This window comes from Lepidochelys kempii, chromosome 2, assembly GCF_965140265.1.
Source record: "Lepidochelys kempii isolate rLepKem1 chromosome 2, rLepKem1.hap2, whole genome shotgun sequence".
NCBI lineage: Eukaryota > Metazoa > Chordata > Testudines > Cheloniidae > Lepidochelys > Lepidochelys kempii.
The window spans coordinates 115,273,159-115,297,052 of NC_133257.1; the positions used below are offsets into that span (position 1 = coordinate 115,273,159).

The 23,894-nt window shown below is 39.2% G+C and overlaps 1 protein-coding gene across 1 annotated transcript in view; it reads left to right on the top strand.

Annotated features, from left to right (window-relative positions):
* LOC140906128 (orofacial cleft 1 candidate gene 1 protein homolog) overlaps positions 1–23,894 on the top strand; it is a gene marked incomplete at its 5' end in the record, with an annotated part of 48,392 nt that overhangs the window by 2,255 nt on the left and 22,243 nt on the right. Inside the window, 3 exons of the mRNA XM_073329634.1 lie at positions 12,479–12,565; positions 16,441–16,524; positions 22,138–22,307. Coding sequence (XP_073185735.1) covers positions 12,479–12,565; positions 16,441–16,524; positions 22,138–22,307 — 341 coding nt within the window. The remainder of the gene's footprint in view (positions 1–12,478; positions 12,566–16,440; positions 16,525–22,137; positions 22,308–23,894) is intronic.

The window sequence follows — 23,894 nt, forward strand, 5'->3', positions numbered from 1 at the left end:
ATTGCTAACATTGCAGAATATAGTATTTTTCCTACTCTCCAGGTACAACTTGAATTCTGCACTTTTGACATCTGCAGCCAAGTACAGTTCATATGGTGATATCTGAAAATACTGTAAACAATCTTGCCAAAAATAACTGTATCTTGATATTTTCCTTATATTATAGGTTACTTTTGAATCATCATTCAGCCTGTATCAAGAGTAAAAGGTACTCAGATATAAACAAACACCCATATATACCCTGTAAAACAGAAAAGCCTGAGAGAGAAACGACATGGGTTCAAAATAGCACAACCAAGAGGATAAATTAGGAAAGGAAAACATGGCAGCGAGGCATAGGTCAAATAAATATAAAAATAACAAAAAATGGAAAAAATAGGTAAGGGTTAAAATAACAATACGCTGATACTGGGGCAGAATTAAAAACAAGAACCGGGAACATTAAGGTCAGTTAGGTACTAGGTCAAGAGGAGATAAAGTGACAATTAGGTGTGGGGTCAAATTAAAAAATGTCTCTCTCCGTTCCTTGGTGATACAATTTACTTGTCCAATATCTATAGCACCATATTTGTAAGCAGTTTTCATATTGCTCTGTTCTTCCATAAAGGGTATTCTGAAACAAAATGAAGATGATGGGTAAAATTTTCAAAAGTACCTAAATGACTTAGGTAGGCCTTGTCTGTACATAAAAGTTTACAACTTTAGCTGGACTGGTATAGTTCAAGTGATATACCCACTCAGTGTGGATGGAGTTATATTGGTATAAAAGTGTTTATACCAGAAGACCTTATTCACATACATGAAGTGCCCTTGTATCCTGCTACGCCGGCACCCACACTATGGAAATACCAGTAAAAAAAATCAGCACCCTCACCAATATAGTTACACCAATACAAAATCGGTGTGTATACCAGATTATAGGAGCCTATGTCCCATTTTCAAAAGTGATTTAGGCACTTTGAAGTCTAAGGCCTGGTCTACACAGGGAGGGCAGGAGGGGGATCAATCTAAGTTATGCAACTTCAGCTATATGAATAACGTAGCTGAAGTCGACGTACTTCGATCGACTTACTGTGGTGTCTTCACCACGGTGAGTCGACTGTTGCCGCTCCCCCATTGACTCCGCCTGTACCTCTTGCGGCGCTGGAGTACAAGAGTCGTCGGGAGAGCACTCGGGGGTCAATTTATCGTGTCTAGACTAGACACGATAAATCGACCCCTGCTGGATCGATTGCTGCCCACCAATCCGGCAAGTAGTGTAGACATACCCTAGGGATTCATACTCTGTGCAGCTAAGCCATGCCTCCACTGTCACCGCCCGTGCTACGGCAACTACACTACGATTTATACTCATGCTAGCTCTCATCCAGCTAGGGTGAGTATTTGCATGTAAGCTGGGAATCAACCCCCACCGTCAGCTTGTAGCATTACATTATACTTAGAGCACTTAATAAATGTCATATTTTTTAACAAAATCATCAAGACTTAAAATTTAACACATTCGATATTTAAAGCACAGTATAAATATTGGAGCAGATCCTCACGTGTGCTCTAGAGAACTGCTCAATGCACCTGAAGGCTGGCGGGGAGGGCAGAAGTGGCTTTCCACTGTCTTTCCACCTCTCTCCCAGGACCTCTGGGCAGCCAAAAACTGACTTGCTCCCTGGTGCAACACAGAATGTTACCAGGATTGCCACAATTTCCTCCCACAGCATCATAGGGACTGTTTACCGGCTGTGATTGCTGGAGAGCAGTGTTCTCTGGGCACACCCTCTCCCACTCCTGGCATGTCTCAACACATCCCTATGCCAGGGAGGCTGGGAAGTGGTGGCATAGCACCAGCCACATGCCAGGGAGATCCCCTGTTGCTCATGTAGGATGACTTCAAATTCCTTTATCCTTTGGGAGTCCAAAGGGGACTTAGTTAACAGCCAGATCCTTGGCCCTGTTAAATTCCATACCACCACTGTGAGGTATGGAAGTAAGTTAGGTGTTAAGTATGTTAAGTAAGGATTATTCTAGTTTACATATGAGGAAAGTGACAGAGGTTAAGTACACAATTTCCAACAGTACCCACTCATTTTGGGTGCTTCCGTTTTTAGGTGCCCAGTTTGAGGAAGCAGAAGCGGAAGTGTCTAAAATCAGTGGACTCTTAAAACTGGAGGCCAGAGTGATTTGTCCAAGCTTAGCATTCAGGAATAGAGCTGGATGAATTTTTTTGGACAAGTAGTTTATTTGCTGAAAAAATGCATCAGTCAACCTGGATCCATTTGTGAATTAGAAACAAATTTGCCAAATAGTTTCAAGTCACCCCTTTACCTTCTTTTTGTAAGCTTAATAGATTGAGGCTCTATGAATCTCTCACTATAAGGCATGCTTTCTAATCCTTTAATCATTCTTATGGCTCTTCTCTGGCGGGTTGGGGAAGCCAAAGAATTTTTTTTTTCAGGTGGCTGTGGTGGTACCCCCCTTACAACGTTTAGCTCCATGGTTGGCGTACTCACCTGGGAGGTGGGAGAGCTGCGTTCAGGCACCCCCTCTGTCTGGTGTAGAAAAGGAATTTGAATTTGAATTTCACCCCCTATCCCAGGTGAGTTCTCTAACCACCAGGCTGCTGACTGTTCAGGGTAGGCGTTATCTCTATCAATCTCTTCTGTTAGAATTGTTCCACTTTATATATTAAAAAATATTTAAAAAATCAAATAGTCATTGGGCTATTACAAGAATGATTGTAAAACCTGGTGGCGAGGTTACTCACCTGAGACATGGGAGACCAAAATTCAAGTTCCTAACCCAGTGACAGCATTCAGGAAGCCTGTGCAAAGCTTTTAGGATCCTGCGGTCTTGAGCATTCCACCACAGTATGGCTTACTTCCTCCTTGCCCCTTTTGGTAGTGATTTTGCAACCCCAGAAATTGAGATTGTCCTTGCAACTTGCTCTGAGGATCTAAAAGATGAAAGAAAGACTCCTTGCTTCTCTCTCCTACACTGCACATTTACATTAAGGTCAGAGGCCATCTGACCCCAAATGTTGATCATTCTATTTAAAATAGTTTCCAAGTGACAAAAAACATTATTTTTTCCTAGCATCCCCAGTACACAATCACTTTCAAAACTAAATTATTTGCTAAAATCATGAGCACTAACTAATTCTACCATTTTATCTAGAACAGACACTGTTTACATCTTATATCATGCCCCATAGAAATGAACAATATTAGAGAGAGAGAGAGAGAGAGAGAGAGAGAAAAGAAAAAATACATTTTTAGGGTGTAGACCAAATGAAGATTGAAGGTCAGCTAATCAAATACATGCTCATTGTGAGTTGTGTTTTCAAGATGTCTACCTATCAATTTACCTGTCTAGCAATCGTACTTATGTGGCCCTCATTACCACAGTACCTATGTGCCTCCCAATATTTAGCATATTTCTCCTAACGCCACCCCTGGGAGAGAGGGAGTATCTCTATTTTACAGATGGAGAAATGAGGCACAGAAGGACTAAGTCACTTGCTTGAGATCTTACAGGAAGCCTGTGTTAGAACAGGGAGTTGAACCCAGGACTCCCAAATATTTTATTTATAGGAAAAACAGGAAAAAATGTTGACACACACATAGAGATTAAAACACCATTTAGACACACCACTCTCAATGTGAAATACTGAACAGCTACTGCAAACAAAGACCACAGTGCCGCAATGAACGCCGTACAGGTAGGCCATCACACATAGGCAGAGCCCCATTTAAATAAATAGGGCTTGGCAGAGGTCAGCCAAACAAGAGTCTACCACAGGATTGGGACTTAAATGTAGGTGTAAAGTGAAGGATCAAATTTTGCTGTAGGATACAAATGGAAACACCAGTTTCCAGTGAGACAAGGAGATTTGCATATTCACATCTGGGGGTCAGACTTTAGCTGCAAATACAGGTGAAATTTTTCAAAATTATTTAAATTACTTAGGAGTCTAACTAACTCCCACTTATGACTGCAGAGATATTACATAATCTCTGTCAAGGGCGGGAATACTCCTTTGTTGCTGAACTTGAAGATCGATCATGGAAGTGAAATGTGACTGAATCTGGATCTCGAAATAGACAACAAAATAAGGGCTGTGTGTAGCAGTCACTTATAATATCAAATTGATAATAAAAACTATCATCTGTCAAAATCAGTAAGTTTACATACCCTGTAAGGCTAAAGTTTTTTGAACAAAATTTAATGTAATTTTGAGAATAGATTACAATCTAAGAAGGTGGTAAATACAAATAAGAAATTGTCAAATGCTGGAAGTTTGTGGTTGAGGGAAATGGGAATTTGACACACTGGCTATTACTGCTGGAAAAACGGTTTCATATCACATATGAAGTGACCTCAAATCTGAACTGAAACTGAGCCGTAACTTTTTAAAAAAACTTTTCTCATATTATTTTCAGTTTCATGTCTCTCTTCACTTTCTGATTCCAACTGGGTCTAGAAATGGAAATGCTGAAATATTGCACACTGGACATGATATATTAAAATTATATGTTTAGGAAGAACGGGGTTGTCAGTGGAAGAAATTCTACACTGAATTACATCTAGTGCAATACAATTGAAATCAACAAAACTGCACTCAGTGTAATTTAGTGTGCAACACTGGACCCAACATGTATACTTTCAACAACAGACGTGCTTTGGCACTTGTCTAAGTAAAATGAACTAAAACCGAATTTATGCAAGGTATAGAAGTGAGATTCTGAGGATAGGTTAAACTTTAAATTCGAGGGTATTCTTTCCAAATGTGCCTGAGTTTTTATAATTTTTAGCATCACTCTCTTGACCAAATCTATTTCTTTTGGCAATAGGATGTTTCCTGGTGGTGTGTGCTGCTCGTTAAGATTCTCACCCATTTGTCTGTGGGTTTTTCCACAAGTATCATGTGAACTAGTAATTTTGGTCACCAAGGTGCTCTATATACATTTTCCCCATTTACATATGTTGGATTATTTGACAGTGTTTCTGAATGAACTCCCAAGCATCAATGTGGATTTTCTCATGTATTCCACCAACAGTGTTTCCCCAGGAGAACCAGCAGGTCTTACACTGGCATCCCTTGGCACAGTGCCTTCTGTTGCCTTCAGAAAAACAAATTACCAATAGAAACACATTGTGCTGTATCTCTGCCTAAAGAGCTATAAATGCAGTCAGTCTTCTAAGAAACTAATGGGGGTGGGGGTTGGGGGAGGAAGCGAATACTGTGAGCACCATGCAGCATTTTTCAAACACTCCAGAAAGAATGGAGTGAAACACTCTATTTATGTTCCTGAACATTCATTTGGCCAATGTTCTGTCAAAGTTGACAACTCATGTTTATATTGTGAACCTTGAATATACTGAGATCTGGTCATGTGGTTTACTCCTTATCCAAGGTTCCTGTCAAAGATAAAGAAAATGAATGAGAGATGGAGGAGGTATTTGATATCTTCTAAAACATTAAAAAATGGAAAAATCACCAAGTGCTGGTAGCCTTGCAGAAGATCTATTTTTAGATACTACACAACAGGTACTATTTTAATGGTCTTCAATTATAGGATTTTATTTAAAAAATTCTATTTGGGCTGAACTCTCATACCTATGATTCATTATACTTTGAAATTCTGTGTAAAACATATCCTTATTGGATATAATCTCTTATATATTAAGAATAACTTCATGGACTTCAGCAAAGTCATTCCAGATTTACAACAATTCACTTAGATCAGAATTTGTCCCATCGTGCAAATTCAGTGGAGACCTAAGTTGTGTGTGTTGCAGGGTATGCGTAATTGACCAAGTAACATAATTTGTGCTGGGTTAGGGATTTTGCAGGTCTGCAAAACAACCTTAATTTACGTTGACAAATTCTGTTCCTGGCATAAGTGAGAAAAACTTCAACGGGCCTGATTTTCCTTTCATTTACACCAGAATTGCTATGATACTTTCTTTTTCTTTTTCTTTTTTTTATAATTTTCTCCTCAAATGGAAGATTAGAGACTGAGGGCTAGATACACAAAGGGAATTTAGGCTCAGCGTTACAATGCCCAACTTTAGGTGTGCTGCTGTCTAATGAAAGTCACAGTCCTGAGAAAGGTGTTCAGATTCACTATACGATGCATGGCAACAGTTAGGCACCTAAGAATGGGATTCACAGATGCCAGCAAGCTGAGTGGGGAGTTGTCTAAACAAGACAGGTTTCAGAGTAACAGCCGTGTTAATCTGTATTCGCAAAAAGAAAAGGAGGACTTGTGGCACCTTAGAGACTAACCAATTTATTTGAGCATAAGTTTTCGTGAGCTACAGCTCACTTCATCGGAGCTGTAGCTCACGAAAGCTTATGCTCAAATAAATTGGTTAGTCTCTAAGGTGCCACAAGTCCTCCTTTTCTTTTTGCTAAACAAGACAGTAGGCCAGATCTGCACTTGTCTCTCGGAGTTAGGCACCTATCTGTGGGTCAGGGGGAATTGCCTCCCTCAACTCAGTATTCACACCTGTGAACCCTCTCCTAACGTTAGGTACCTAAGCCAGGTCAGTCCTTTCTCCTAATAAAGCAAAGCTTTCACCTGCTATAAATAAATATTCACCAGGCCAAAGGGTGAGTGAGAATAACTCTCTAACCCAGTGATTGGGGCCCTCAGTTGGGGGAGGGGCATGACCCAGGGTCTAGTCCCAGAGCCAATAAATATTTAATTATTTATATAAAGTGGAACAGCCCCCATGACGAGAGATCCACTACAGAATAGCTTATAGCTCAGTGAGTAAAGTACCTCGGGGAGAAGAAAGATTTGAACCCACATCTCCTACATCCCAGGTGAGTGTGCTGACTGCTGGGTAAAGGGCTCCAGCACTACCTGTTCCTCCGGTAGTGTTTTGTGTGAGGGCCAATCCAGTAGGCAAGAGAGGCGGGGGAACATCCAGTTTGTGAATCCTGCTGTGGCTTAGGCATGAGTTAGCCACCAAGCAGCTTGACTTAGTTGGCTTTTGGCATACCCACCAACAGAATTGTAGGCCACTAGGGGACTTTAACAGTAGGAACATAGGCACATAGGGAATTGAGGCATCTTTTGGGTTGGGCAGCAGCTGAGTAAGGGTTTTGAGGAACTAAATTTTGGATTTAGTTAAAAGGGCAGTTTAGTGCCTGGTGGATTTAGCCCTGAGTGATTAGTAAGATTGTTTCTTGAGAGGGGCTGAACAATTAATTCTCTAACGAAAGGTATCACGCGCCTCCCTGAAAGGGGTATTGACAATCCCATCTAATAATGGACCTAGTATCTGCACACTACATCTAATAGGTAAAAGGGACATGAGTCTGGTTCATTTATCATAACTTGGAACTCCAAAGCACCTGCAAAATCTCAGTGAGAGATACTGGCTGAAACTCAAGCTAAGATCTTAGATTGGCCCCATCCAGAAATGGCTCAGCAAACATGGAAACGTGAATGCTTGGGCCACATCCAAGGGATTGTGTCTACAAAGTAGAATGAGAACTCTTCACAAAGATAAATCTCAATTCTGCTACTTAGAATCATAGGACTGGAAGGGACCTTGAGCGGTCATCTAGTCCAGTCCCCTGCATTTGTGGCAGGACTAAGTATTATCTAGACCATTCCTAACAGGTGTTTGTCTAACCTGCTCTTAAAAATCTCGAATCATGGAGGTTCCACAACCTCCCTCAGCAATTTATTCCAGTACTTAACCACCCTGTCAGGAAGTTTTTCCTAATATCCAACCTAAACCTCCCTTTCTGCAATTTAAGCCCATTGCTTCTTGTCCTATCCTCAGAGGTTAAAAAGAACAATTTCCCCTCTCCTCCTTGTAACAGCCTTTACTTACTGGAGAGAATCATAATTCACCAAACTGTCCACAACCTGGAAGAGTTCCTCACCTCAATATTTCATCGATGTGATGGTGGAAACAAAAACTCCTCCTTTCTTTCACATGCTGCCATGTCACCAGGTTTCAAACACACTTTGTGTCACAAATGGCCAGACTCAGACCATCTTTTGTAGGCTGCTTGTACGTTAAGAGGACCTGTGAGGGTGAACTATGAGAGAAGAAAATTTAAGAGGCACTGTGAAGGATAAAAGAGTACAGCAATGTCCTGCCCATCAATTGGTTACATAGTATTGTTGTTCAGAGCTGTGTGAAAGTGAGGGAAAACTGTTAGCTAATGAAATAAGTCATCTTGTCAGAATAAAGAGGTGTGCCTGGCTCAAAATGAAGGTCAGTTCATGACAAAGGTATGAGCTCCATCCCTCCATGTCCAGTATCCTGTACTACTCTGAAAACACAAGCCAGATTGTGTTCATTTATGTATCATTATCCAACAACCATTTGGGATAGTCCTATGGTTATAATATGAGGCATCAGATCTTCAAACAATCCAGCACAGTTGTCATCCACAAAGACATTGACTTTTCCTGAGTGATGTCAATGTTGATGATGTCAAGGTCCTTCATTGAGTTAGATGCTCAATCAGCTCAGCCGCAGAATATGAGGCCCAGTGGAGCAACCTATAATTTGGTCCCAGTCCTGTTCTAACTCTGTGCTGGGATGCTCATACTCAACACACACACACACCATCAGATCTCTTTTTCGAGTGAAAGACCTGCGGGTAGTACATCTGAGGTCAATCACATCACCTCCCTGGCCATCTCAAGACTTATTGAGTAAACTTATTCCAGACGCCTGGGTTAATAAGCATTTTACAGTTTAATCCAGCCAGCTCTCAGTTACACAAGTCAGATCAGGGGCTTCACTCATGCTTAAGTAATGGATTAACAGTTACCCACTGCTCTTTCATTAATTAAACAGCATACATTTCTGACTAGGTCACTGTCATGCCAAGACCCTGCTTTCCAGAGACCAGATTTTTGAGGGGTCCTGTGGGACTGATATTAAAAATGTGGAACCTGGCCTCCACCTTAGATGGTTTGTTAACTACCTTGTATCCTGATCTTGCTCACAATACGAAGATTGGAGGAGGATCCATGCTCATCAGTTTACACTTAAATCTTTAACTGACCTAATCAGCCTATAGCAGTTAATATACACAGTTGGTGGAATAAGAATGATAGTTGAGGTTTTCAAAGAAGTCTGGGCAATTTAGACACACATCTTCCGTTAAGGAAAGCATGTGTCTAAATCTCTTAGACTGCTTTGAAAATCTCAGCCAATGCATCTAATGGTTGACTATAACTGTTGCAATTTTTAGGCAGCTATATATAAATGCTTGTAAATAAACAGTGGTATGAAATTTTGAAAGAAACTGGAAACCATGTGAAATTCCTCTGGTTTCATTTTGCAATGCAGATTCAATGTTCTCACCAAGTTGCTGAAACTCATGAACATCTCAGATGGTGTAAATAGATAACTTTACTGATTTTAGCTGAGCTATGCCAATGTACACCAGCTGAGGATCTGGTTTATTGAGTTAGCTGTCATCCACTGTCATGTGAACCTAGGACAATTCATGGTTTTGCGTCTATGATTCTAAATCATGAGTCATTTACAGTTCATCATGTTTGTATCATGAAGCAAGGCAAAACTCTGAGGTATAGACTTACTTTCAAGCTGAGATTTTGAGTTTGATCAAACTCCAACATCTAAGCAAAACTCAGCAGTTGCAGAGTTACCCAGCTCTAAACTAAAGAAAATATTTTTCAATAACTTGCCGGCTGAAACCGTCAAGTGTTGTGCTGCCGTTTAACATACCTGCAAGCAAACACTCTCTTAACATTTACTTTACTCTGTTTAGGTTGTGAAGCAGTGCAATGTGAATTCCTCAGTGGACCTGTTAATTTACGTGCTTTATACTTTCATGTATTTCCAAAAGCAAATGCAGAATGATTGCTCATCCATTCATGAATTCGTGTCATTAGCAAAATGCCTTTGGCAGTACGTTATGTTCCCTAAAATTGATAATTTTGTATTTTTAAAAGTAAAAATAAATAGGCCCCGCTTATGACGTCAAGGGACCAGATTAACTGGTAATCCACCAGCAGAGGAAAGTTCATCTGAAGTGAGTACGGCAACAGTTAAAACTGCCTTTAACCTCTTAGGGGCCCAGCTGGCTCAGCCCACAATGTAGATAGAGATGGACCAAGTAACTTGGATAAGCAGTGATTCTATACATCTTCAGACAAACAATTACAGCGAATAAGGTAGAATAGCTCTGTTATTGCAGTACATAAGACTTTGATTACATACTGCCAAGATTCATACCAGCCTAGTAGTTGTTGACAGAGAGGCTACAATGGCACCCGGGCAAAGTTTAGAGTTGGGTGCTCTGCAGAACTGCTCACAGGAATGCTATGGTGACCATGCCACCTTTTTGTTGCCTGAAGCAGCTGCCTCCTAGGCTCAGGAGTGTGCAAATTGCTCCTAAGAAGGGTAAACCAAGCCCAAAGTTTTTGACCTCTGAATGACTTCTCTATCCTAATGAAGATAGAAAATATACGATACGTTTCTAAACCTCAGAGCTTCTACCAGGGGTAAGAGCCCAGGCCCAGTTGTCTGATTATACCAATGCATAATGGTTTTGTCTCTTTCCACGGAGTTCTTGATAGAAGTGATCGTGCATCCTGAGAGTACACAAAGGTGTGCTGCTCAAAGAGAATAATTAAACATTAGCTATGCAACCAGTGCAGTACTCATTTCTCCCCAAAAGTCGGTAATCAGACACAGGAGCAGGGGTTGAATCCACCCTTCTGGTGAGCAAAACGGTTTATGCTGTTTCTCAAAGAGGGTTTTACAGTAAGGATAGAAAGAACAACTGGGGGAAAGAACAAAAAAATTCTGGTACTGCATTCCTCAAGTGGTGTGCCATGTCTTCCTAAATCCAGATTACTCAGTCCAATACAGATCTGCAAAAATCTAGACACAGGAGCCTATTATATAGCACGTAGTCTAAATTCACCCTTGTGCAGGGGGCCAGTAAAAGGCCTATACGCTAACGGAGTACCACTTTGTATCGTTTGCAACATATACTTTCCAGTAGTTTACATTTATAGCTATGGAGCAATTGAATAAAGAGATGCATCATCATTTTCTTTTTTTTAACACACAGGAGAATTATTTTACCAACATATGAAAGAGTGTTCCTATAGCATCACAGTGCTTTGTGCTAGAGGAAAACAATTACAGCGAATAAGGTAGAATAGCTCTGTTATTGCAGTACATAAGACTTTGATTACATACTGCCAAGATTCATACCAGCCTAGTAGTTGTTGACAGATAAAGTAACAAAAATGAAACTCATTTATTTTTTCTTTATTGAGACCTCAAGGTAAAGCAAATTTTCAGTTCATGTACTTACTACATTGAAAGAACAGAGACTGACAGTCAAAATGTGCCAGTCCAGAAATATAAATTAAACCTAGTTTCATATCAGAGTTTCATTTAGTCTTGGAAAAAGTGCTGCTGCTTGGATTATTTTTGATCCTAAAATAAATATACTGGAGACTGCGATAGCGTTAACCCTTTCCTGCGTTGGACTTCAACTGTTTACCCGCTTATATGTTTATTTTCAAGACTATAGAGGTAACCTGTAAAGTGCTATGCCTCTTTCTACAATTTTGAAGCAATTTGGGGACTAGATTCTGCCATATTTTCTCATGCTGAGCAGTAATTTCCTGTCTGCATGTAGTGCCATTGATTTCAATGACACTATTTGCAGAGTAAGGCACTTTTACCATATGAAGGACACTTTTGGAGGAAGTATAACTCCCCTGTGTTCAGAGAGAATTCTTCCAGCTGATGGTATAGGAAGTTCTGCCAGCTGGTGGAAACTACACACTATATATTTCTCTGATACGTTTAATATATGTCTTTTTCTTTTGTAAAGTTGATTAGTTCAGTAAAGTACAGATAAAAACATCTATTGAGATGGAAAGTGCTAAACAAGTGTTTTTATCTCATCAAATCTTTGTTTTGCTACCTAGCCCAACTTAATACAATTGCTGTTCAGATTAATGAGGCAGCATTCCAGTATCTCCTCTGTAATTAAACACTTCCCTGGTAGACTACAGCATTAAAGATGCACCAGACGTTGAAACCTCAGTGGTGAAATTTAAAACTGTTGAAATCAGAGGGGTCAGCTGTGAAGCACAAGTTCCTTTATAGCCTTGGTAACTTTCACTTGTAATGTGTGTCTTCAGAATAATTTGGCTTAGGGCTTTTTTGTTTTTTTGTTTTGTTTTTTATCATTGTATGATCTAAATTTGAGAATTTTCTCATTACTTTCTGAGCAAAAGTAACATGAAGTACACTTGTTTCCAAAATTACCTTTTCTGACCTTTCACAAGATAATTGCAGTACTAGTAGGCTTAGAATACTCGTTAAAAAATTAAGCTTATAAAGTAGCAAAAATGCCCCTTCTCATGCTGGTGTCGATTTCAAAATTAACATTTTGGTTCATGTGCTTCTAATAATCACTGACCCTTACTTCATGTGCTTTCCACAGGAAATGAATACAGCAGAAATTACTTTGACCCAGTGATGGATGAGGAAATAAACCCAAGGCAGAGTGGGATGGAGGTCAGTGGAGAAGGTGAGGCAGAATTAAGTATGTAATTTTTGTGTCAAAATATTCTTTTCCATTCATGAAAATGAGGTGACAAAGATCACATATGCAGTTCCATTTAAATATTGAGGGTTACTATTTAAATTATATGTCTTCACCACCATGAACGTAATGGGCAGCGTAGGTAGTCTTTGATCAAGGACACTGAGTTAGTGGACAGGTAAAAGCAGGACTGTGTGCTTTACCCTGTATTTTATTGTACTATAAAGCATATAACTGAGATACAGAAGCATATTCCTAAGAAACTGTTGACCTAAATGTTCCATCTAATTAAAATACCCAATCCAGAACAGAGCACCAAACAGTATCTTTTTTTTGGAGACGTGATCCTGAATTCCTCATTCAAGTGAAAATATCACTGAATTCAATGTGTTTTGCCTATCACAATGCAGCACACCCAGGGTTTTTTTGGAAACCAGCAAATATAAATATTTTCCCAACACATTGAGTTTTTTTTCTTTTCTGCTTTTTAAGGATGTGAAACAATAAGAAGGAAAGTTGCGCTCTGTGGAGTGTGCACTAGTCCACTTCGTCTTGGATAATGCAAGTTCTTTTGTATAGCAGGGAATGCAGGGTTGCACTCCAGCATCCAGCACGAAGTGACTGGAACTATGTGAGGGTGCAAGAAAGAGTAGTCAGTGGTGATATTTCTTCCCAGGTAATGGCAGCATATTCAGTATCTTCTGTCCCTGTCTTCTGCCAGGTCTTCCTTGGCCTTCCTTGCATTCTCTTTCCTTTCCCAATTCAATGCTTGGGGAGCATGTCTCCCAACCACCTGAGCCTTCTTTCCTTGATGATCTTTTCTAACATGTCCAGCTTTGTCAGCTGCCTTACTCTCACATTTGCTGTTTTGTCTTTCCATTAAATGTTGAATATCTTTCACCACCTTCTGTGATGGGCAGCCTCCAATCTCTTTTTGTTAGCCACTGTCATTGGCCAAGACTCTGCTTATTTGGGCATAAGCTTTCGTGGGTAAAAAATCCACTTCTTCAGGTGCATGGAGGGAAAATTACAGATGTAGGCATTATTATACTGACACACAAGGCTTTTTTTAATGAATCAGTGAGAAGGTAAGATGATTGTCACCTAATACTGTACCATCAGGTTTATCAAGGACATTGCATCACACCAAAAGCCCATAGTGTCATGGGATATCAAAGTGATCCTTAGGAAGATAATCTGCATGATTTGAGTAAGCTGAAGTTTCTTATGAAGAAAGATTTATTCTTGGTAACAGTGGCTTTGACTCATTTAATAAATGAGCTTCAAAAGCCATGATCTGCTTTATATTCAGAAAGAGGAAAGTGGCTTTTATGTATTTGTGCATGTGTGTGTATATATAGATAGATATAAAAATGCACAAAGATCTAATGGAGGTGTCAAAGCTCCATCTTAATCAAATTATTGTTAGGACAATATATGTCCCTGTCCTCATGCCCATGTTAGGGAGGACAAGCTATATAAGTTGAATCTTAAATGTTCCCTTGAGTGTTTGTCTGGAGCAGATGAAAGCCCTTAGAAAGTCCATCCAATTCTTTTTCTTTCTGTTGACATTAACATATTAGGTCAGTCTGTATCTAAGAGAACAGGTCTAAATGGCTGTCCTTTTGAATTTCTCTTTGTTTTCCCCTGGCAGGACTGTCACTCAAAGGCCATGTGAAAGCCCAATTTATTAGAGGCATGTTAGCATCGGTAGCCAGCCTCAGGTTGGTTCTACTGAGATTTGCAGAACAATTATAATGCTATATGGAGTTTACTTTATTCTTTTACCTGATATCATTGCCTACAGCAATGCTAGGCCATAGAATGGATGATAAATGATTCATAATCATATATCTATGTTGTGGCTGTACATTACAGAAGTAAATATGTCTGTGGCCCTCCTTTCCTTTATCAGCAATCTGCTATTGCTTGACCAGTTCACTACTCTTGTCTCTTGGCATATATTTTGTTGCTCTAGTCATCCTCTGAAGAAAGGACCTTTGCTCTCCCTACTCACTTATGTGCATTTTGGCTTCTTGTGAGCCCAAATATGCCATAGAATCTTTTGTGTTGGCTGCCACAGCATCTCTGAAGCAAAAGCTGGCAATTTCAGCAGAAGTTTGTTTGATTTCCCTTATATAAAAGTACTATAGAATTTGATAGGGAGAAAATCAATATGGTTCTGTAGAAATGTAATAGGGCTCTATAGAAATTTCTCTTAGCCTATAATGTTTAATAGGGTAATATATTTTCTATGGATTTTTTTTTAGCCTTCTATAGAATTCTGTAGCAGGGCTATAATTCTCTACTAAATCCCCTAGGCTCTTTAGAACCAGTAACTCAAAAGAAAATGGATAGGGTGTAGAACGATATGCATACACTATTATGTATGTGGACTCCATCTTTGAACACTCAATGCTGCTCTGAGGTCCACAGTAGTTTAGCTTGAGAATGTGCATTTCAGTAACCTGTTGTCACCTGTGGTACCAAAGAGACTCTGGGCCTGATTTTGTTCTCATTTGCACAGGTGGAAAGAGTAATTCCACTGAAGTCAATGGAGTTACATCTAAGCAGAGCTGACATAAGTGAGAGGAGAATCCAAACTAGGGTTTGGAGTCTTCATTTTGGATTGGTTGTATACCGAGAGAGGAAGACATACTTACACAATGCCTGTCTTCACCCAGTGATGGGTCACTGTGGAGAGAGAAAGGCATGCATTGTTGTATCAGGTTCAAAACACACTTTAGAATATCACTCATTCTGTGACACGGGAAGTCTCAGACCAAGACATATCAGTTGGCCACATGTGACTCTTCTGTCACTAGCATTATTCAAAGTTAAATGTAAGTTTCAAGTAGTTGTGGCATAATATTGTTAAATGTATTATCCTGTAAAGATAAGCTATTAACAAATATATTTTTGCTATGTGACAAACTAAGTTGTGCTTGAGATTTATTAGAGTTGATAATTCCCTCAAAACCAAACAAAAAACAAAAGGTGTGCCATTCTTTTTCAGGAGAAGGTGCCAGTGTCGGGTAATGGAAGAAATTAAAAAGGTATCAGCCTACCTTTTCAAAAGTGACTAATGCTTTTGGGATGCCTCTGTTTTTGGGTGTCCAGGTTGACACCTTAAAGAAAACTCCCCCTCTGAAAATCAGCCCCCTTTAATGAATCTCAAACTGGGTACCCTAAACCATTAGTCACTTCTGAAAATTGAGGCCATAGTTCTTTAATTATGGTATTGGTTACACTTGAGTTAACCCTGAAATTACCATAGAGCTGGACAAATATTGGGGAAAAAACATTTTGGCTAATGTTCTGGGGGAAGAGGCTTCCACGGCCACTTTTCTACTTAAATGGTAGGTTGGTGACAGAACCCAGTTTCATGGGGAGCTGTAAATAGAAGGTTTTCAGATTCATGCTCTCCTTACAGCATGCTATTAAAATGTACAGCTATGTTAAATTACCTACTGTAGATCCAAGAACAAAAGAATATTGAAAAAAATTGAGGTTATTTTTACTCTTATTAGGTCAAACAGAATGAAGCTAATATTTGAATATAAAAATACATGAAATATTACAAATAGATTGTTACCTCAAATAAGGAAAAAACAAAGTGTGTGTGTGTGTAATTAATATAAATTAGGATATAAAATAAGGATATTCTTTTCAAATTGTTCCATAATTTAGTTTTGGGATAGGACTATTTTTCATAACTTAGTACCAAGTTGTGATAAATTTCATAGCAATCACTTATCTACAATTAATTTTAGAAGGTCAAAAGGGCTCATTTAACTTCCTTATGTCTCAGTACAAAAAACAGCTGGTGGAAAACCTGATTTTCCCTTTTTCTTTTTAAGTGCCTATGAATTTAGATGAGAAAATTCTCTATGGTGAACTGATGAAACTTCTAGATGAAGAGAATAAAATGGTGGAATATCAAGGTAAATAACTAAACCTTGTTATTAAAAAATCTGGTGTGTGCATATATCTGTCATAAAACTTGTCTTGCTATAATATAAAGAAGTAGCTGATTTTGCGTGCATTGAAGTTGAAGGTAAAACTCCCATTGAATGTAATGGGAGCAGGCAAGATCCCACCCAAAACCTTTTATCGTTCATGATTATATGTATTTAAATAGGATTTAAATGCTGCATAGTCTTCAGGCTGCCTCTCTGGACAGAGGTGAACCATAGAAAATATTCCAACTTGGATGCCCAAATTTAGTCACTTAAATCCATATTTAGGCACATAAATATGTGACCTGATTGTCAGAAGTGCTGAACATCCAATGCAAGTATACGTGGTAGAGGGATTTGGGTGCTTAAACAGAGATATTGTTTTGTAATGCTAGCACCTAAGTTGGAAAACGTTGGCTTTAGTTTTATTAGAAATAGCGAACCCAGGAAATGCATCCAAAATATAGTATGTTTCCTCATCTCCAGTAAGAACAGCAGAGCAAGAGAGAGCAAGGCTCCTTGACTCCAAACTCTCAGGCTTACTTTCACTTTACTTAGTTTGACAATATTTATTTAACATCCAGTGACTGTACTGAATCATTGCCTTCCCAACCTTTACATGCTGTGCATAGCTGCTGCTTTTTTCTATTTCATTTAGGGTAGGTGAAATATAGGTGACCCACAAGTGCAGGGCTGGCTGTGTCGTTTTTCGCTTCATATGAAGCTTGTGTGTGTGTTTTCTATTCTTACTGTCTTTACAGAGTTTCTGTGTTCTTTTGCAGTTACATCCAGGGTCTGGTCTAGAAGAGACAGAACAAGCAGTTGCCTAGGGCAGCCAAGCTTTAGGAGCAGCAACCTGTATTATGACTATTTAGTTTTTGAGTAACTTTGTTCTAGAAGAGGCAGACATTTTTCAGTTTGCCAAGGGTAGCAAAATCCCTTGAACAGGCACTGGCCATATGATTAATATCTTTGAAACCTATTTGGCTCCATTTCAAATGCAAGGAAAAGAAAGTACAACTACCGTAGCTAAATAAGTGCAGATAGTGTAAGCAAAAACCTTTAACAGATTGTTAGCAAGCCCAGTATTGCTACATGCTAATGTGGTGGTCCACATTACGGAATAAGATCAAAGTATTGCTGCAAGCTGATTGTTGCTTTTGTCATGTAATAACATATGGTAAAACAAAAATGTGTTTTGCTGTGGTAAAGCATGCCATTCAACATTATTTCCATTGGAAATATTGGCTTTTGGGATCCTTCTGTGATACTTCTATGGCCACCATTACTATAGTATCTGAGCACCTCACCATCTTTAATCCATTTATTCTCACAACACCCCTGTGAAGTAGTGCAGTACTGCTATCCTCATTTTACAGACATTAAGTGACTTGCCCAAAGACACATAGGAAGTCAGGGGCAAAGGAGGGAATTGAAGCCAGGTCTCCCTCAGCCAGGCTAGTGCCCTGGCCACTGCACCACCTTCTCATTGAGATACAGTACCATTTATCTTTACAGTGTGATATTAATGCGCTTCACCATCACAAGGAAGGGGAAAGCACTCATAGATCATCCAACAAGGAGAGGGAGGAACATGGCTTATTCTATCATTGTATATTTCAAGGTATTTTGTCATTGAGTAACCTGGGAGTTACCCATGTATTATATTTTCACAATTTATTAGATCACTAGATATTACAAACAACTGTAACAGCAGAGTATTAAAGAATGTTGTAAAATATACAGTCCCTTCATTAGAAATGGGGCCTAGTTGAAAATTTTGGATTCTGATCCAAACATCTCTAAAGTGATGACACTGCAATAAGCATTCAATTATGATGAAGCTATTTTAGCGTCTAAAATCCTAGATTAGATTAAATTGATTTTAAAGGCATGTTTATCCCCCTCAGAGTCGAACAGGAAAGAGTTAAGGTTGCTTGGGTGCCTTAACTGTGCATTTCCGTTCATTAATGTGTTTGGATTTCTTTTAAGAGTAATGGTAAAACTCTATCCCCTTGGTTTGTAATAGTTGTTTTTGAGGTAATTGTACAGTGTTTGCCCTGAAGTTACTAATATGTATTATTAACCAAAAATCTATTTCAATGTAGATTTTGGTCTTAGAAGTTCCTCTTAAAAAATGTTTACAATATCATTCATGAATACTAAACAAGAAACCCCCCCAAAATGCTACCATGCAATATTTTTAATGATTTTAAGCTATATATTATCAACCAGAAAATATATATGTCTAAAGATTAAATTGTAAGGGCAGGTTCATTGGTACACCAGTCTAGCACAAAGAAGCTTGAGTGCACTGGCTAGTTAAGCTGGATTTAGAGCTACTTTGCATTAATAGATCCATACTAAACAGCTGAGGTGTACTGGTGAATCTGGCCTTTTAATTGATTTATTGGTTTAGATTAAGGGCTGTGATACTGAGACTGAAGCTGTGTGAAAGGGGGACAAGAGAAGTCCAATGTCTCCGCATTTTACGTGCTCCCCCTATCCTCCTGCCTCAGTTCCCTTGGCAATGATGCCTTGCTGCTCAGTAAAACTGAAGCAGCAGTAGCGGGGGCTGGCTATCAAGCCCTGATGTCTCATGTTGTTATGCAGCCATGAAACTTTTAAAGAGCAGCGATAGCTGTGCTAAGTATTCTGCCAATAAGAACACTTGACACATCTGTCAATGACTCATACCACTGAGCGATTATCACCAATGGAATTGTTGCATGCACATTACCTGCATGGGAAGGATGGTGATTGATTGAGTTACTCTGATGTCACAGTGGCCCCACTTAAGAATTGCCTGAAAGGTTGACCTGACCCTGTCCATAGCCTATTATAATCATAACAATTAACAAAAACAATTGTTAATAACATTATAATTCTTCAAATATAACCAATGCAAGAATAATGTAAACTACACAGAAAGCTTTATGATTATTCAAGATAAAGAGAAAAAAAACTGGCGCAGATCCTAAAATCTTAAATGACCCAGTTTTTAATTAATTTAAACCCCTCAACTAATCAGTGGATTTACTTATGAATTCTCTGAATACTCTTTCTGTATTCAAAAACTAAGTGCTGGAAGTTTGGGGAGGGTACACTGTGTTTTTCGGATGTAACAAGGAGGTTGAATCCTTAGTTTACTCAACTATAACTTTGGTATCTTGACCAGAGTCCGCGTAATGACATTTTCTCCACAATCCTGTGGATCAGTTCAGACAAATGGGTACCTATGGGTGGACTAATACAGGAAATCAAAGAGTTTTGTAATGCCAACATAAAAGGGACTAGCTCTGGTTGAGCAACCCAGTTCATTTCCTGTCTCTATTAGGCAGAACTTCTCTTCTGACTAGCTAAGCTAGACCTTCGTGCTGTTAAGTTCTTTTCATCAAATACTTTCCTAATCTTAACCTTAATTTAGCAGTATATTTTTAGTAAGTACTTCCCTTGAGAGGACTCTTTAAAATTGCTCTCTCTCTCTCTCTCTCCTTTCACTCTCTTCCAGAGCACACAGTTCAGATCAGCCCAACATATTCCACCAAAAATAAATACAGTAGATTATAGATCCAACAAAATAAAGAAATAAAGCTAACCACAAACAGAAAAAAAATCAGAATGGATTTACAGAGGGGGTGCATTCGCAGACTGAATGTTTTTATTTTCATGTTAATGTGCAGGAATTTGCCTGAATATGCTCACAGAATTTGAGATAAGAATGTAACATACACGGCCAGATCCTCAGTTTGTATAAACTGGCAAAGCTCCAATGAAACTCCACTGATTTACATCAGCTGAAGATCAGGCACACTGAGTATAACACAGAGAGAGTTTAAGGGATCACCTGACGTTGCATCCTCTGCTGTGGGCAGTATTTTCTTTTCCAGCATTTCCTGGATTTTCTCTCTTCTTGCCAAACCCTTAATGCTACAGTAAATTGAAATGTAAATATCGTTTTGTTTTTGCTGTTAATAGTTGTAGGTCAAATCACTTTTCATTAGGCTTGTAAGAAGCTACATGAAGAGATTCTGTGTACCCTAAGGTAATGGCTTTAGTTGTTTATATCTACTGTACACATTCCCCCCCACCCCCACAGATGATTTTAAATTTGTATCCTGTTGTAATTAAATTAAAAAAAACGCACTGCTTCCTGTGTGTTGGTGGCAAGGAGGTGATTTAAGTACTTGGGAGCCTCCACAATTAAAGTCATTCAACAATGAGTAGTGAACAAAACTGAAAATTTTAATAGCCTTATTTTATCTTTCCTTTTCTGGTCTTCATTAGAGAATGAAAGACTTCAAAGGGAAGTGAGAAAAATCTTTTAAGTGCTTTTATGTCTGAAGATGGACAGAGAGACAGACAGATAGCTAGATATGAAGTTTTCTTGCAGAGAAAGAGAATCACAGAAGTACAAAAAACAAGCATTTGTCTGCAGATAAATGAAGCAGCTGAGACAAAGTGAGATGTGGACAACCTGTTAGCTGTCATGTCTTAGTGATCCTAATATGGAAAAATGAGCAAAAGAGTCCTCTATTATTGGTGTCCAAAACTAGTATTGGTTCTCCAGCAGATATGAATGAGAGGCTATTCTGGGGAGCAACATATCGAATCATATTGAAAACACCGAAAATTTATTTTCTTTAACATATACTTTATGAATAAACAGGATGTTTGGGGTTATTGGTTTGCTTGTTTGACAGCATATAGTACTAAGTGTATAAAGACTGTGGGCTGAATACTACTTTTAGGGCTTATCTACATTGCCCCGCAGTTTGGACTATGGGGGTGTGAATAACAGTGCGCACCAAAGTGTTGCACTGTAACTCCCCCGTGTAGGTGCTGTGGGTGCGAACTAAAAGGTTCCTAGGTCAGGTTATCGTGGCCTTCTTCAAATAGCCCTACATTAATGTGAACTAGTAACCTTTTATTTCGCGTCCGCAGTGTCCACATGGGGGAGTTACAGCGCAGCATGTTGATGTGTACTGCTGTTCACATCCCTGTAGTCCAAACTGTGGGGCACTGTAGACATCACCTTAATTAAATCCATACAACCCCACTGAAGTTAGCTAGCTTGCATAGGTGTAACTAAGAACAGAATTAAACCCGATTAATGAAACAGGAGCTGAGTGTGCATGGCTGAGGGTAGAATTTGATCCTCCAAGATGAGTGGGAGTAAAGTGAAATTATTAGAATGACCCCTCCTAAGAATTCCTTGGAATAGGAATTATTTTTATAGTTCCATAATCCTGCCAGCCAAAGTCAAACCTGGTTCCAATTCATTTAACATCAGTAGACTGACACTAGAGATGAAATTACCCTGTATGTGTAAAACCTCTTTCTGGATTGTGACTTAATAAATAATTTAAAAAACAAAGTGACCAACACAGCTTTGCATTCATATAAACCTATGCTGCTATGATAGATAGTTTTCCTGATTATGAAATTTGGAATCTATATGTTGCCAAATGTTTTAATGTTATTGTGGTCTTTTCATGGCATTGATAGTTGTCATAAAGCTAGGTGGCCCACAAAATACTAATCAATGAACTAAATGCCATTAAGTAAAAAATAATCTGCCACTTTTGTTTCAAGCAGCCCATGTCATCTGTGAAAATTTCTCAGACTCGGTAAGGCCTGTCAGCTTCACTAAGACACTTGACCTTCGCAAGGAGGTTGAAGATGAAGGGATTCCTCCGTATATTGAACAGTTTGAGAAAGATGTTCAGGATGACATAATTCTGCTTGGCAGCTTTGCACTGGAACAGGTCAGAGTTAAGAACTGTAAGACAATTTCATTGTTTGCTTCATAGCATGATATTGACTTTTCAACCTTGTACACCACCGATCTATTTCATTGGCTAGTGACACGTATATTGACAGGATAAAGATTACCCACTTAATTGTCTTGCTTTATTTCATTGGAATTTTACTAAAGTAACTAAATTAATACCTTTATCCTTACCTTTGTCTTAGTGTGAATAAAAATAACCGCCTTCACTGATTCTTTCCTATGTAATGGAGTGCCTCTAGCTATTGCATAATTAAGGTTACAGTGGGGTTTGAATCATAAACCCTATTTTCATCCTCCCTGATCCCCCGCAAATAAAGGTATATTTATATTAATCTACAGAATGAGAAAGTTATGTTTGGGAACAAGGAAGAAAATTTGAAGGAAATTGACAAGGGGTTCCTGCATTCTAAAGATAGAAATGTTCACAAGTGTTGGGGGAAAAAAACAACCCTCTTCTAACTTTCTTTTGCCTTTTTGTAGCCAAAAGAGAGAGAGGGGATGATAGAAAAGTTAGTTTGCTGGACTCATGTTGTCAAAGGTTAGATTTTCAGAGGCTAAATGGTAGTGGTGGGTACCAGACTACCCTTTGTGCCTCTGAAAAGCTCACCCCAAATCTAGTGCATACAAGCAAAGATTAATGGATTAATCTACCATTTTAAATTAGTAACATGAGAATGGTTCATTGGCTCCGAAGGGCTTAAAGAAGGCTGCCAAGTGAGGGATGGTGACCTAAGCTGCTGTTTTTAAAAAGTAAGTTTCTAGACCTTTTCATTGCAGAAATAGATTTCAACAATTACATTTATTGGATTAATCTATTTGGTGAGAGGGATACCTCCCTAATCTGTTGTCTCTCCCTGCTAGTTCCTTTACCTTCTTCCTGCAGACCTCTTGAGGTGTTTGCATCCTGTGGAACTTAGGATGTGCACAAAAAGGTGGGTTGCACAGATCGTGGAACATGGATGGTGCCCACAGACTGGGTAACAATGGAGAAGAGAGCAAAAGGGGACAGTGGATATGGGAAGCGTGGGAGCAGCAGAACAGGTGGTATTGCTCCTTTCCTGCAGACTTTGTAGGTGCATAGGGGGTTCCCACCCTCAGCAAGCTTTAACAGAGCTGTTGGGATCCCTCCCAACTATCACTTACCCTCTAGGAACCTCGTGAGACTTAGCTGATCCTGAAGGGTTGTCACCTTTTTTATAAGCGTATCGGTAAATAGGTTCATTGAGAGGCCGATAATCCTATTTAGGCTCATTTTAGCATTCAGCAATTGTAGCTTTCTAGGGACAAACAAGCTTCCAAAGGTGGTTGAAGGTTTGTAGGAACCCATAAATCATTTAACATTTGCACAATGGAAGCTGGGGGGACCCCCACAAGCTTCCAAATGCTTGCAGGTGGTGTGGATTGGGATGACACCTGATAAAACTCCTAGGGCTTACTATGGTGCTAATGTTTTTACCCATGTGGACATCTTCTGTATACATCTAAGGAGAAGAGGCCTTTTTCTGTGGATCCCAGGGAGAATGTGAGAGACAGGGACTTTGCTCAAGGAGTTACAGGAAGG